Consider the following 14,520-nt stretch of genomic DNA (forward strand, 5'->3'; position numbering starts at 1 on the left):
GTAAGCCTACTTGCTAATAAATAAACACTACATTTGCCCCATTGCAGCAAGTGATCACAAGTGATCTCCAAGGTTTTAGCCTTTGCCACTCTCTTCAGGAGTCCAAATTATTTATTGATCACTCAATTTGGAGAAAAGCCTCCTGAGATGAATTTTAAATTCATAGAATCATAGAAGACATAGGGTAGCAGTGGAAGGGTGCACTTCTGAATGGAGGGCTGTGACAAGTGGCATTCCTCAGGGATCAGTGCTGGGACCTTTGCTGTTTGTAATATATATAAATGATTTGGAGGAAAATATAACTGGTCTGATTAGTAAGTTTGCGGATGACACAAAGGTTGGTGGATTTGTGGATAGTGATGAGGACCATCAGAGGATATAGCAGAATATAGATCAGTTGGAGGCTTGGGTGGAGAGATAGCAGATGGAGTTTAATCCGGACAAATGTGAGGTAATGCATTTTGGAAGGTCTAATACAGATAGCAAATATACAGTAAATGGTAGAACCCTTAAGAGTATTGATAGGCAGAGGGATCTAGGTGTACAGGTACACAGGTCACAAAGTGGCAACGCAGGTGGAGAAGGTAGTCAAGAAGGCATATGGCATACTTGCCTTCATCGGCTGGGGCAGTGAGTTTAAAAATTGGCAAGTCATGTTGCAGCTTTATAGAACCTTAGTTAGGCTGCACTTGGAATATAGTGTTCAATTCTGGTCGCCAGGCTACCAGAAGGATGTGGAGGCTTTGGAGAGGGTACAGAAAAGATTTCCCAGGATGTTGCCTGGTATGGAGGGCATTAGCTATGAGGAGAGGTTGGAGAAACTTGGTTTGTTCTCACTGGAACAACGGAGGTTGAGGGGCGATCTGATAGAAGTCTACAAGATTGAGGGGCATGTTCAGAGTGGATAGTCAGGAGCTTTTTCCCAGGGTAGAAGAGTCGATTCCTAGGGGGCATAGGTTTAAAGTGCGAGGGCAACGTTTAAAGGAGATGTACGAGGTAAGTTTTTTTTTAAACAGAGGGTGGTGGATGCTGGGAACTCGCTGCCAGGGGAGGTAGTGGAAGCAGATACGATAGTGACTTTTAAGGGGCATCTTGACAAGTACATGAATAGGATGGGAATAGAAGGATACGGTCCCCAGAAGGGTAGGGGGTTTTAGGTCAGTCAGGCAGCATGATCAGTGCAGGCTTGGAGGGCTGAAGGGCCTATTCCTGTGCTGTAATTTTCTTTGTTCTTTATTTTACTGGTTTGAACTTGTTGCCCCTTGTTTGATATTTGCAAAAGAATTGAAGTTTTTTTATACTGTTTCAGCTTTATCATCTGAAACCTGAGTTCTGCCATTTCATGCTTCCAAGGATTATCTCCTATGTTAGAAAAAATTCAGACTCCCTGCACTCAACATGAGATTATTTTTCTGTTTTTACAAAAAATATAGCTAACTTTTCTTTTTACTTTGTGAAACCTGTTGGTGGTATTGAGCAGCAAGGCATGGTACTAAGCAGCAAAGTATCTTACACATATGCGACTGCATGGTGAATGATCATTCTGGCTCAATACTTTGCATACACCATCTTTGTATCTCTGAGACTCTTTCAGTTGTCTCAATATGCTGTGGACAAACCGACTGGCAGAGCCCCAGTTAAGAGTTACTAATCTCAAAGATCGTTGGACTTTGCTCATTAATATTGAACACCAGCCTCTTGGCCCCTCTTTAAAATGCTTCCAGTGGTTAAATATTTTGGTGACCAAAACTGACCACAGTGCTTAAGGTGTGAACTGACTAGAGCAGTGTACAGTTTCTGTAGAAACCTCCTGCTATGAGCATTAATTTGACTGTATAATTCAGCATTCTCTTTTCTTTAGCAGCTTCTGTCTCATGATGCTTTTTATTCATTTGTGGAGTAAATTCATTGCTACGATCAGCAATTATTAGCCCTCCTTGATTGCCCTTGAGAAGGTGATAATAAGCTACTTTGTGAATAAAACCATCTGAGTAGCTTGCTAGACTATTTGAGGACAGTTTTGAGTAAACCACATTGCCAAACCTGGTGAGGATGCCAAATTTCCTTTCCTAAAAGTCATTTGTGAGCTAGATAGGTTTTTACTACAATCTGGATATTCATGGTCACTGGCATTCACGTGTTGCGTGGAGAATTATGGCCCTCTTCCAATTTCATATTTAAACATTATTCACAGAATACATATTTTCCCCAGTAGTTTACAAGTGTTTCCATTGAATTTCATCTACCTTGGTTCTGCCTACTTAGGACATCCAACTTCAACTGAAAATTGTGGGGAACCAAGGATCTAATGAGAGTGAGGAACTTGAAATAATATTAGTTAAGTGCTGGGGAAATTAATGGAACTAAAAGTTGACCAGTTCCCTGGACCTGGTGGCCTACACCATAGGGTTTTAAAAGAAATGGCAGCAGAGATAGTGAGTGCATTCTCCTTCAGTTTCTAGAATTCCCTAGATTCCAGAACAATCTCCATGAATTGGAAGGTATCAAATGTAATTCTGCTTTTCAAAAAATAAGAGAGGAAACAGGTGATTATAAGCCAGTTAGCCTGATATCAGTGGTAGGAAAACTGCTAAAATCTATTATTAAATATGTGGTAACTGGTCACTTGTAAAAATCACCAGTGGCTCGGCTGTAATTTGGTGAAATGGAAATCCTGTCTGACGAATCTGTTTGTCTTTTTTGAGGGTGTAACTGGCAGGATAGATAAAGGGGAGCCAATGGGTGTAGGATATTTGCATTTTCAAAAGGAATTCTTGAAGGCAGTTAAGGATGGGCAGAAATACTGGCTTAGCCAGCAACATCCACACCCTGTGAAAGAATAAAAACAAAATCAACAAGGTGCCACATAAGGTTGCGCAAGATTGGGGCTCATGGGATTTGGTGTAAACATGTTGCCATGAATTGACCACTGGACCGAATAGAGAGTAGGATTAATGGGTAATTTTTAAGATGGCAGGGTGTTGCACATGGGATGGTAAGGATTTGTACAGGACCTCAGCAATTTGAAATATCGAAGTTTACTGATAATATATAAAGTTGGATGGGAAAGTAACACCAAGGGTGCAAATAGACTGATTAAGTGATTGGGCAAGCAGATGGAGTATAATGTGGGGAAGTGTGAACTTAATAACTTTGGTAGGAAAAATCAAAGAGCAGATTTTTTTTCAAAGCTGAGAATGGATTCGGAGGGAATGAAGTACTGTGGGATGTCCTAAGGCTGAGAGGCACCATATAGATGCAGGTCTTCTTTGAAGAATTTTCAAATGATTTTCAGAAGTGTAAATATCCTAAAAGGGCAACAATTAGATTGAGTATTACAATGTTTGGCACTTATCACTCAAAATATAATAGAACTGTAATGTTGTGTATATCAAGCATTTTGATTTCTTCCTGTCTATATGAAAATAACAATTAGCACCATTGTAAATGAAGACCATCACAGACAACAATTGTTACTCATATTGCAATCGTTATGAAAATGATTGGGTTCTTTTCACAAGCTGGTATGACGCCCATGTTCATTTCTTTCAGGAGCACAACATTCCACGCATTTCTCAAAGTAGCATTGACAAAAAATCCAAAGAAGAGACCAACAGCAGAGAAGTTACTGGTTGTAAGTAAATTTTGGTTTCAGTCATAGAATTAATGTTGATTGAAATAAGAAACGTAACATTTTCTTTGACCCAAAGGAAATATGCCTATTTTCATGCCATCATTGCATATTTTTATATATTTATCCATCCATAAAAATGTGGCTTCCTGCCAATTTCTCCTTCAGATAGGAGGATGGAATGGTTTTGATGTGAAACTTCCATATTATCAGTGGTGGTTTACGATTAGGAGGTGCACTTTCTTTTAGGCAGGATTGACTAGGCTGTTTACTCCCTTCAACTCCTGAAATATGCCATATTATTGATCTGAAGTTCATCATGCTGATCGTTTATGATTTTTCTTAAAAATTGAAGCCATTTGTATTCAAATGAGGTGGAGGTTTACATCTTGGGAAATTGACATAAGCAGCATACTATATTTGAAGTGGGAGTCACAGGAAAATGTGACGCTGGTTAGCTCCCTTCTCATCCCCTCTGCCAATTGATCATGCTTCCCATAATCCTCTTAGTTTGAAAATGAGGGGAAGTGGGTTGGGTCAGATGGGGTGTAATGGAGTAAGGGAACTATGGTGGGATTTAATTATAACTATTGCTTTGTACATTTCAGTTCCATATTGTTATGCTGTTTTACTTTTCAGACATAATTTGGTTTGGTCTCACTGAAGGATTCTGTCTATGGAATGGTTAGGAAAATGCAATGCTTCTTAGATCGTGGAGTAGTGACAGAGGCCTGAAGAACTGCAGATTATACACCCTTGTCTGAAAAAGGGTATAAGAATAAACTCAGCAACTATAAGCCAGCCAGTTTAACCCTGGTGATGGCAAAGGATTTAGAAACAATAATCCTGGACAAAACTGACCAGTCACTTGGGAAAATGTCAATTAGCTCAGGAAAGCCAGCATGGATTTTCTTTAGGAAAAATTGTTTAATTAATTTGATTAAATTTTTTGGTAAAGTAACAAAGGGTTGATAAGAGCAATGCTGCAGTGTACGTGGGCTTTCAAGCCATGTGACAGGCTTGTCAGACAAGTTGAAACCCAAGAAATAAAAGGGACAGTGGAAGAATTGGTATGGAATTGCCTGAGTGATGGGAACATTAGTGAACATCTGTGCTTTGCACTGGAGAAAGGTACAGAGTGAGGTTTCTTGGAGTCGATATTAGGAACACTCCTTTTCTTGACTTGTGTTAATGACATAGACTTAGGTGTGCAAGGCATTATTTCAAAATTTGCAGTTTCATAAGTATTGTGAACTGTAAAGAGGATAAAGATACTTCAAGGAAGGCACAAACAGGCTGCTAAAATGGGCAGGCAAGTAGCAGATGAAATTTAATGCAGAGATGAAATTTAATGAAGTGATACATTTTGGTAGGAAGAATAAAGAGAGGCAATATAAACTGAGGGTACAATTATAAAGGTAATGCAGGAGCATTGGGATCTGGAGCTATATGGGCAGAAATTGTTGGGAGGTGGCAGGGCCTGTTAAGAAAGTGGTTAATAAGGTATTGGGGTACTGGGCTTTAAAGCAAGGAACTTATGGTGAACCTTTATAAAACACTGGTCTATATTATTTCCATTTCTGGGCACCAGACTTTTATGAACGACATGGAAGCATTAGATAGAGCCCAGAAAAATGAGATTACAAGAGTATTTCCGGGGGTGCAACTGTCAATTATGTGAGCGTGTAGAGAAGCAGGGGCTGTTCTCTTTTGGGAAGAGAAGAGCTGTTGAGAGGAGGTTTAATTGATTTGTTTAAAATTATGAGGTAGTGTAGATGGGGAGGAAATAATTCCCATTAGCAAAGGGTCGAGGACCAATTTAAAGTGAATGGCAACAGAGCCAGAAGCAATGAGGAAAAAAAACTTTTTGGTGCAGGTGATAGAATGTACGATGCTCTGCCTGAGGGTGTGGTTGGTGGAGACTGAATTCAGTTAGTGCTTTTGAAAGAGAATTGAAAATTAACTGAAGAGAGAACTCTGCAAATTTTCTGAGGAAAGGGCAGGGAATGAGTAGCTGAGCTGCACTTAGTTTTATATCCCATTGCTTGGATAATTATTATATTGGCTGTGAACTATTTTTGTAGTAGCGACAGATATGAATGCTGAATGATCTTCTTTCGTGCTGTAACCATTCTGAGGGCACATGCAACAATTGTGATATCCAATTCAGGTCACATAGGGAATCCTATTGTTGCACCCTTGTGTTGCCCTGTTCTGCTGCCCGTATCTTTGCACCAAATCCTTTTCAGCTATTGTCACTGGTCATGCAACGCCTTGATAAAATTCTCATTCTTGTTTCAAATTCTTCCACACATTGGCTCCCCCTATATCTAATTTTCTCAAACCCACAACTCTCCAATATCTGTGCTCCTCTCATTATAGTCTCTTCAGCATCCGCCGTTTTAAATTCTCTGCCATTGGTGGCCATGCTTTCAGCTGCCAAGACCCTAAACTCTGAAATTCCCTCCTTTAAGCTCGCTGTCTCTGTACCTTTTTCTCCTTCTGAGGTGCCTCTGAAAGCCTACGTCGTTGACCAAACCTTTGGTGATCTGCCCTAATATCTGCATATCTGACTTGCTGTCAAACTTTGTTTTATAACACTTGAAGTGGCATGGAATGTCTTATGTTAAAAACATAGGCCGGAACTTTCCAACTGGTTGTCCTGCCAACAGTGCACCCTCACTGCAGGTTTCCTGGTGGGATGGGATGGAGTCAATAGGAAATCGTATTGACAGAGCGGCGGGACTGAAGATCCTACCACTGGCCAACTCTGGCTGCGAAAAAGATGCTGCAGGGAGACAAAAAAACCCACCCACTGTATACATTCAGTAGTTGTTGGGTTACACTATTGTAAAATTAAATATTGGATATTTCAAGCATGGTTCCAAACAGAAGTCATTCAAAATACGTACAAGAATGTGCAGCATTACTGTAGCTGAAAGGATATTCAAGGAGACTTAAACTTGTAATGGATATTCTTTGCAGTATTTACAATTTGGCAAAACATTTTAAATCTTAGTTGGGTCTTGTATTCGGTAAATCTAAAATCAACAGAGGCATTTGATAAAATGCATTGTTTATATGTACACCAAGCTTCACTAAATATCCAGGTTTGAGAGTTTATAACTTTTTTTTTGCTTCTTCAGCATTCATTTTTAACACAGTCAGTACTGTCCAGATCATTGGCATTAGAGTTGTTGGACAAAGTCAATAATCCTGAAAATCATCATTTCAGTGAGACAGATGATGATGACCTTGAGGTATGAAATACCATAGTTTTGATTATTTGTTTTTAAAACTTCACCGTTGTATGCTTTGCTTGGTCTTAATCCAAGCACTTCAAATTAAAGAAGTCCAAATGCAATTATTATTTTCGAAGCAAAATGCTGTGCATGCTAGAAATCTGAAATAAAAACAAAATATTGGAAAAACTGAACAGGTCTATTATTAGATTAAATGAAAAAGTAGGACCTTTTATATTTCCCTGATACATTTGTTAATATATATCAAGGGTACTGTACCAGAAGTGAAATCCAAGGAAGGACAATATTGTAAAAGACAGTGTGATGTCAAGCCAAATGTAGATGACAAACCCAGTGCAGTTAACTAAAGCCAAAATGAGGGTGGGCTTCATGCCGGAACCCTGTAAGGACATTTTGGCTGTTCAGTCGCCATTTACTAGATAAATGAGCCATATTTTACTGCCAGTTAAATGAAGACCTCAAGACCATAGGTTACAAACCAGTAAAGCAGCATTCAATTGGTGCTTTGTTGTAACAAATGTGAAGGGTTTATTAAAGGAGGTAACTGATCAGTGACTTCTGATTGTTTTTGCCTAACCAGTGTAATGGGCTAAGAGCACCTTGTTGGCATTGTGCTTTCTCTAGCCTCTTGAGAAATAATATGTACAGAAGATGACATTTTTCTATTGTAATGTTCTCTCCCCTATTTTGTAGCCCCTCTCTGCCGTTCCTCATACCATTCGCTCCAATAACAGGAACTCAAGAGCAGAAAGGACGCGGTCAGAGATCAACTGTAAGTCTTAGTTTTATATGCCCATTGCTTGGATAATAATTGATGTATAGGCTGTGAACTATTTTTGTAGTATCAACAGACAATTTTGATATACTCTGAAGCAATGTTTTCAAGAGGAACTTAATTCAGTAACTGAAATCTCTTGACATTGTCATTTTTACTATACTTTGTGCGTTGAACAAAAAGACAACTCAATTTGTGAAAAAATACTAATTGGGCACAGCTCAAATAGAAATAGGTGCATTGAAATTGGATCTGGAGTTATCAGGATGTGGCTAAAATTTGTTGCTGCCTGGTGTTAACTAGCTTTACTTTTTTACCTTCCTATCATATTTTGACATGCAATAAATGTCAGTGATAATTTCCTCAAGTCCATTTGGGTAATTCACCTGATTTCTGGTAGACTTGAATGCAAAGCATAAGTCTGCCTACCTGATCAGATTTGCATTTTCAGCCTTAGACAATGAATATGGTAAGAAAAAAGTGGAGATGGGAGGAGGGTTTGGTGGGTGGTGGTGCTTTGATTCAATTTGGTACAGTTGGGAGTTAATATACATTGTCATAGCAGGAAGCTTTACACTCTGTCCATTCTCTGCAAGTTTACACTGCCGATTGTGAGGCAATGCAGTTAACGGAAAAAGTACTTTTTTTCTGTACTCGTGCTCCTAATATTGAGCACAGTTTTTTAAGACAAAGCTTTTCATGTATTTGGTTTTCAATGCAATTTTTATGGAGTTAACTGTAGTAATTATTTTGCAGTTGACAAAATTCAGTTTGAACCTCCATTAAGAAAAGAAACGGAGGCTCACTGTGAAATGGTAAGTCTGAACGTCTTCATCTTTAGCTAGTCAGAGATTCAATTTAACCTCTTGCAAATTATTCCCAAATTACTCTAAGAACATAAACAAGATTTGCCGTTTTTATCTTTAATAGTGAAAAAGAATCATGTATACAAAGGAAATTCCAGACATTATGAAAGATTTAAAATTTTATCCTCTTTTTATATCACCACCTTTTACTTTATAAGCCATACATTATTCCAGGCTAATATTTTAAAATCTGCCCTACGGGCAAGCACCCACCAAATCAGTCTTTTACGTGAGTCCGTGTCAGAGATTTTTCTGAATCCAGATAGGGAGAATTTACCGCCTCACCCTCATCTATCAAATCCTGGATGTCCTCCAGGAACTCCGTTCAATCAAATCAGATTCAACTTGCCTCTTTGCTAAATCCAAGTTGGCTCAATGCATTCAGCATATGATCCCTTAACTATCATTTATCTGCCAGAGCATCTTACCCATGCCCTCGCCCTCACCCATAGACCCCACATTTATCCCGTTGATTGGTTGTGCAGTGTTGGAGCATGAATCTCTCGAGTAGGAGCTAGTTCTCAAATGCTTTTATCTCACTTGATCTTCTCTTAACAACAGGGGATCTCATAATGTATCCCACAGTTAGCTGTGGTTCAGGCAAGATTCTTTTCTAGTCTTTGGATTAGACATGGTCGTTTTACATTTGGTAGATGCGCTCCTGAAGGAATTCAGTCTTTTTTTGTTCTGTGCTGGTAAATCCCAGCTTGGGACATTTTGCAGCTGGAGAATATTATAGTGGCATGACCCATGATGCTGGTGGAAATTTCCTATTACAATAAAAATCCCTGGGTTATAGAAACAAAGGGAAAGAAAAATCAATGGATGGTGGGGTATGGAGAAGAGAAAGCACCAAACAAAGTGTTAATGAAAATGGGTTAATTAGATTTTAGATGTATGGTGCTAATTACCTGCATATACTGGTTATTCGTTACAGTTTTACCTAGTGGGCGACCACTTGAAAGAAAGTTTATTATAAGAACAATTATGATTCTATGACCTAAGCCCCAACCAAAATTGGAAATTTTGTAGGGTCATAAAAAGCAGATATCAATTAATAGCAAAGAGAAACTGAAAAGCTTGATAAAATGCTGTACCTGATGTAAGAAATACTTCAAAGCCGTGTTTGCATGTAGGCGTTAATATTTGGTTCTTGAATTGCCCCATGTTAAACCAATCCAAAAAAATTGGGAAACAAAAAGTGCAGCATTGGATAAAAATTATTTAACTCTTGGTTTATCACAGGCCAAGGAATGAGGAGCTGTGCTATATTAATAGCACAATTTTCTAACCCGTGGAAAGATAACCTTAAGGTCATTGTCACAAAAAGTAATTTTGATTTTGCACTTGCAGCAGTTTGGCTTTTAGCTGGTTTTACTTTGGGGCAGTTGATTATTATAGTTGTTTAGTCCACATTATTTTCTGTTTAATGTAACTGTTCAGGATTCTATTTTGGGGTTTAAATTGCATATAGGCCGTTTCAGTTTGTAGAACAAGGTAATGACTAGTAATCCTACAATCTGTGCTCTTGGAGTGGTCACCCTGCCAAATCAAAATTGAACCTTCTCTGCAGTGTAGTCTCAATATGCTAGCTTTTACATTAGCTTACAGTTTCTGTAACTCCTTCAAAATAATCTTTTGCTCTTGACTGTTCAGATTTTGACCTTTATATTATTTAACTGATGCTGTATATTTCCATGACTTATTAACAAGTTACAACTGTTAAATTTCTGACTGAAATCTATTCTCTTGATTTGTAGCTTTTGAAAAGGTTCTTTCTTTACCTGTCTTGCTCTTGAATCTTAACATCAGTTCAGCCTTTTTCTGAAAGCATTTAAAGATGCCTCTCTACACCTGTACATTGAAGTGAGCCAGACAAAAGTGGTTTATCTTGTATACCTATTTCAAATTTGGGCTTTGCTTTAAAATCACGAACAAACCTTCATTACTATGATATCTTACTGTTGCGTTTCATAGTATCAAATATCTGAATTCAAGTTGACAGGATAATCTATTCAAACAAGTCTGCAAACCTCAATCTTGAGGACTTTTCAAGCGTAAAAGACTCAAAATCTCTAATGACCACTAAAGCCACATTTAGATATTTTTTTTACAAAAGAATTGCCTCCTATATTAATGGCTGTAAACTATTAAACAGTTTGATTTACTGTCCTTGCCCTTCAGGGCATTAGCATTTCAAAGCATAGATGTGGCCTTTTTAAGAATCCCCAAATGGAGCTTTTTTATACCTTGTTTGGACAGGAAAGAACCAGTTCACCATAGTGATTAGAGAATGTATTACCTTGGTTTCCATAAAACAGTCGATGTACAACATGATGTACAACCCAGGAAATTATAGGCCAGTGAGCTTGACGTCCGTGATAGGGAAGTTGTTGGAGAGGATTCTTAGAGACAGGATGTATGTGCATTTAGAACGGAACAATCTCATTAGTGACAGACAGCATGGTTTTGTAAGAGGAAGGTCGTGCCTTACAAATTTGGTGGAGTTTTTTGAGGAAGTGACAAAAACGGTTGATGAAGGAAGGGCCGCGGATGTCGTCTATATGGATTTCAGTAAGGCATTTGACAAAGTCCCACATGGCAGGTTGGTTAAGAAGGTTAAGGCTCATGGGATACAAGGAGAAGTGGCTAGATGGGGGAGAACTGGCTTGGCCATAGGAGACAGAGGGTAGTGGTCGAAGGGTCTTTTTCCGGCTGGAGGTCTGTGACCAGTGGTGTTCCGCAGGGCTCTGTACTGGGACCTCTGCTATTTGTGATATATATAAATGATTTGGAAGAAGGTGTAACTGGTGTAATCAGCAAGTTTGCGGATGACACGAAGATGGCTGGACTTGCGGATAGCGAAGAGCATTGTTGGGCAATACAGCAGGATATAGATAGGCTGGAAAATTGGGCGGAAAGGTGGCAGATAGAGTTTAATCTGGATAAATGCGAAGTGATGCATTTTGGAAGAAATAATGTAGGGAGGAGTTATACAATAAATGTCAGAGTCATCAGGAGTATAGAAACACAGAGGGACCTAGGTGTGCAAGTCCACAAATCCTTGAAGGTGGCAACACAGGTGGAGAAGGTGGTGAAGAAGGCATATGGTATGCTTGCCTTTATAGGACGGGGTATAGAGTATAAAAGCTGGAGTCTGATGATGCAGCTGTATTGAACGCTGGTTAGGCCACATTTGGAGTACTGCGTCCAGATCTGGTCGCCGCACTTACCAGAAGGACGTGGAGGCGTTAGAGAGAGTGCAGAGAAGGTTTACCAGGATGTTGCCTGGTATGGAGGGTCTTAGCTATGAGGAGAGATTGGGTAAACTGGGGCTGTTCTCCCTGGAAAGACGGAGAATGAGGGGAGATCTAATAGAGGTATACAAGATTATGAAGGGGATAGATAGGGTGAACGGTGGGAAGCTTTTTCCCAGATCAGAAGTGACGTTCACGAGGGGTCACGGGCTCAAGGTGAGAGGGGCGAAGTATAACTCAGATATTAGAGGGATGTTTTTTACACAGAGGGTGGTGGGGGCCTGGAATGCGCTGCCAAGTAGGGTGGTGGAGGCAGGCACGCTGACATCGTTTAAGACTTAGCTGGATAGTCACATGAGCAGCCTGGGAATGGAGGGATACAAACGATTGGTCTAGTTGGACCATGGAGCGGCACAGGCTTGGAGGGCCGAAGGGCCTGTTTCCTGTGCTGTACTGTTCTTTGTTTGTATTCATCAACTTGAGTTTGACAAAATTGTTTAAATTATTTTTAATTGATTAATTAAGCATGGAAGCCAATTACTGGTACTTCATTGTTTAACTAGGTCCTGTGGAACTTTATTTTTGGTTCATAATTGTACCTTCTGTTGCTATATATTAGACAAGGCAACTCCTTTCAACAAGATTTGGATTTGTTTCATGAGTCAAATGTGCAAGACATAATTTGTATAAAATAGAGTAAAACAAAACCTTTTGAATTGCTAATGCTGCATAAAAATATGTTTTAAGAAAATTCTGTTCAATATATTGTATAGGAGGTAACCAAAGAAACGGTATTTGATTCTTCATGGAGCCCATTTTCAGATGGAGGAAACAAGTAAGTAATGAGTAAATGACAAATATGTGGATGCTTCAAACATCCTTATTTTGAAAAGATGGATAATATTCATAGTATTACACATTTCCATGTTGTTTGAACATTTTAATGCCATTTGTCACCATAATTTTGCAAGCAATGAGCATTTTACATTATACTACTTACCTATGCAGTGATGCCCCTAAATCGAGATATAACCAATTGAGTCTCTAATAGAGAGAGATGCCTCTGGTCCTTTTGTGGACTATGGCAAATTACTTGGGTAATGGGCAGAGACCAGACACAATGCTGAGGGAATGCTGATGTGAAAAACTATGCAAGAGAACTCTACAGTGATCTGTTCCAGAGCATCATATTATACAACATTTTTATTTTTAAAATTGCTGAAGATAAACTGTGTGGCAGATGACTTTTAACATGGTTGCATATAAGCATGCATGTTGAAACATGAAACATGCTATTTGTATGATACAATCCATGAGCAAAGCTAAAAAATTATTTGTATGTTTATTATTGGTCTTTCATGATCAGCATGAAGCTGTTATCAACTAAATTAAACTGACCAAGGATGCTTCTCAATAGCATTTGATTACAGGTAGACTAGTTACTCAATGTTTTATTGATTTATTATGGAATCACTTTTGCAGTTTCATTCCAGTGCTTTTAAGTTGCCTTCACTATGGAACAATGGCTTCTGTAAGCAGATCTGGTTCCTACAAATCAAAACTTGCAATCACTGTGCCGTAAATGGGATAGCGTGCCATGAGTAGGATTGCATGCCACAAGATTAACAATTATCCCCTAAATACAGTATAGCACACTAGAGAACATTTTGCTCTCAAATCTGTTTTGAAAGACAGTGCTAATAGTATGACTGTTTAATGGAGGCTAAAACTGATCAGGTTTATTTCCAAGTCAGATAATTACCTGACAACAGAATATGGTGAGAACTGATGCACCTACTTAAAAAGCAAAGGGTGGATAAGTTCACAAAAGTTTCAAATGTCTTCTTGAACATGTATTTTACACTGTTAAATGATCTTCATGACTTGCCAATTTGGTGACATTGAAGACTTTTTTGCCTTCAGACAGAATCTAAGCATCAATTCCAGGAACTAAGTCATGAACTTGCACTTGATGCAAGTTAATTTGCTGTAACAAATCGTATCTGCCAAAATAAGCTTTTCAGATGAATATTAATTTTGAGATGTTGAATCTCAGAATTTGTTGCAGCACAAAGAGACCATTCCACCAATCACGTCTGTGCTGGCTCTCCTAGTGCCATTCCCCCACCTTCTCCCTGTAACCCTGCACATTATTATTTTGTAGATTATGGCTTAATTCCCTTTCGGATGCTTTGATTGAACCTTCCTTAAATACACTTAGGCAGTGCATTCCAGACAACCACTCACTGCATGAATTTTCTTTTTCTCATGTTATCTTTTTTGCTTCTTTTGCCAATTACTTTAAATCTATAACCTCTTGTTGTTGATCTTTTCACAAGTGCAATAGTTTCTCCCTAATCTACTGTCTTGACCCCTCCACCTGATTTTAGATACATCTTTCAAATCTCCTCTTAGCCTTCCCTTCTCCAAGAAAAACTGTCCCAACTTCTCCAAGTTATCTTAACTGAAGTTCCTGAAGTAACGGAGGACATTGTGAAATTTTCTTCCTGTTACTTCCAATTTTCTTTCTCTGAAGTTCATTTTCTTGCTAAGTTTATTTTTCAAATGCTATTTTGGAGCGTTTGCATGTAGCAAAATAAAATTAGCCTGACTCTACCAACAGTCAAGTTGACTGCCTTCCTCTCCAGATATCCTTGATGAGTTGACTATAAAGAAATTTGTCTTCTCCTCCAGTTTGCACAAAATACAATAATATTGTAAAGAAGAG

The 14,520-nt window shown here is 38.7% G+C and overlaps 1 protein-coding gene across 2 annotated transcripts in view; it reads left to right on the forward strand.

The window, feature by feature from the left end:
- map4k5 (mitogen-activated protein kinase kinase kinase kinase 5) overlaps positions 1 to 14,520 on the forward strand; it is a 157,773-nt gene that overhangs the window by 94,341 nt on the left and 48,912 nt on the right. For both annotated transcript variants that reach the window (XM_078233958.1, XM_078233956.1), the window contains exons 11-15: positions 3,553 to 3,634; positions 6,778 to 6,891; positions 7,588 to 7,666; positions 8,426 to 8,484; positions 12,566 to 12,627. In XM_078233958.1, coding sequence (XP_078090084.1) covers positions 3,553 to 3,634; positions 6,778 to 6,891; positions 7,588 to 7,666; positions 8,426 to 8,484; positions 12,566 to 12,627 — 396 coding nt within the window. The remainder of the gene's footprint in view (positions 1 to 3,552; positions 3,635 to 6,777; positions 6,892 to 7,587; positions 7,667 to 8,425; positions 8,485 to 12,565; positions 12,628 to 14,520) is intronic.

The sequence above is a fragment of the Mustelus asterias genome, chromosome 18 (assembly GCF_964213995.1).
Source record: "Mustelus asterias chromosome 18, sMusAst1.hap1.1, whole genome shotgun sequence".
In the NCBI taxonomy this organism is placed as follows: Eukaryota; Metazoa; Chordata; class Chondrichthyes; order Carcharhiniformes; family Triakidae; genus Mustelus; species Mustelus asterias.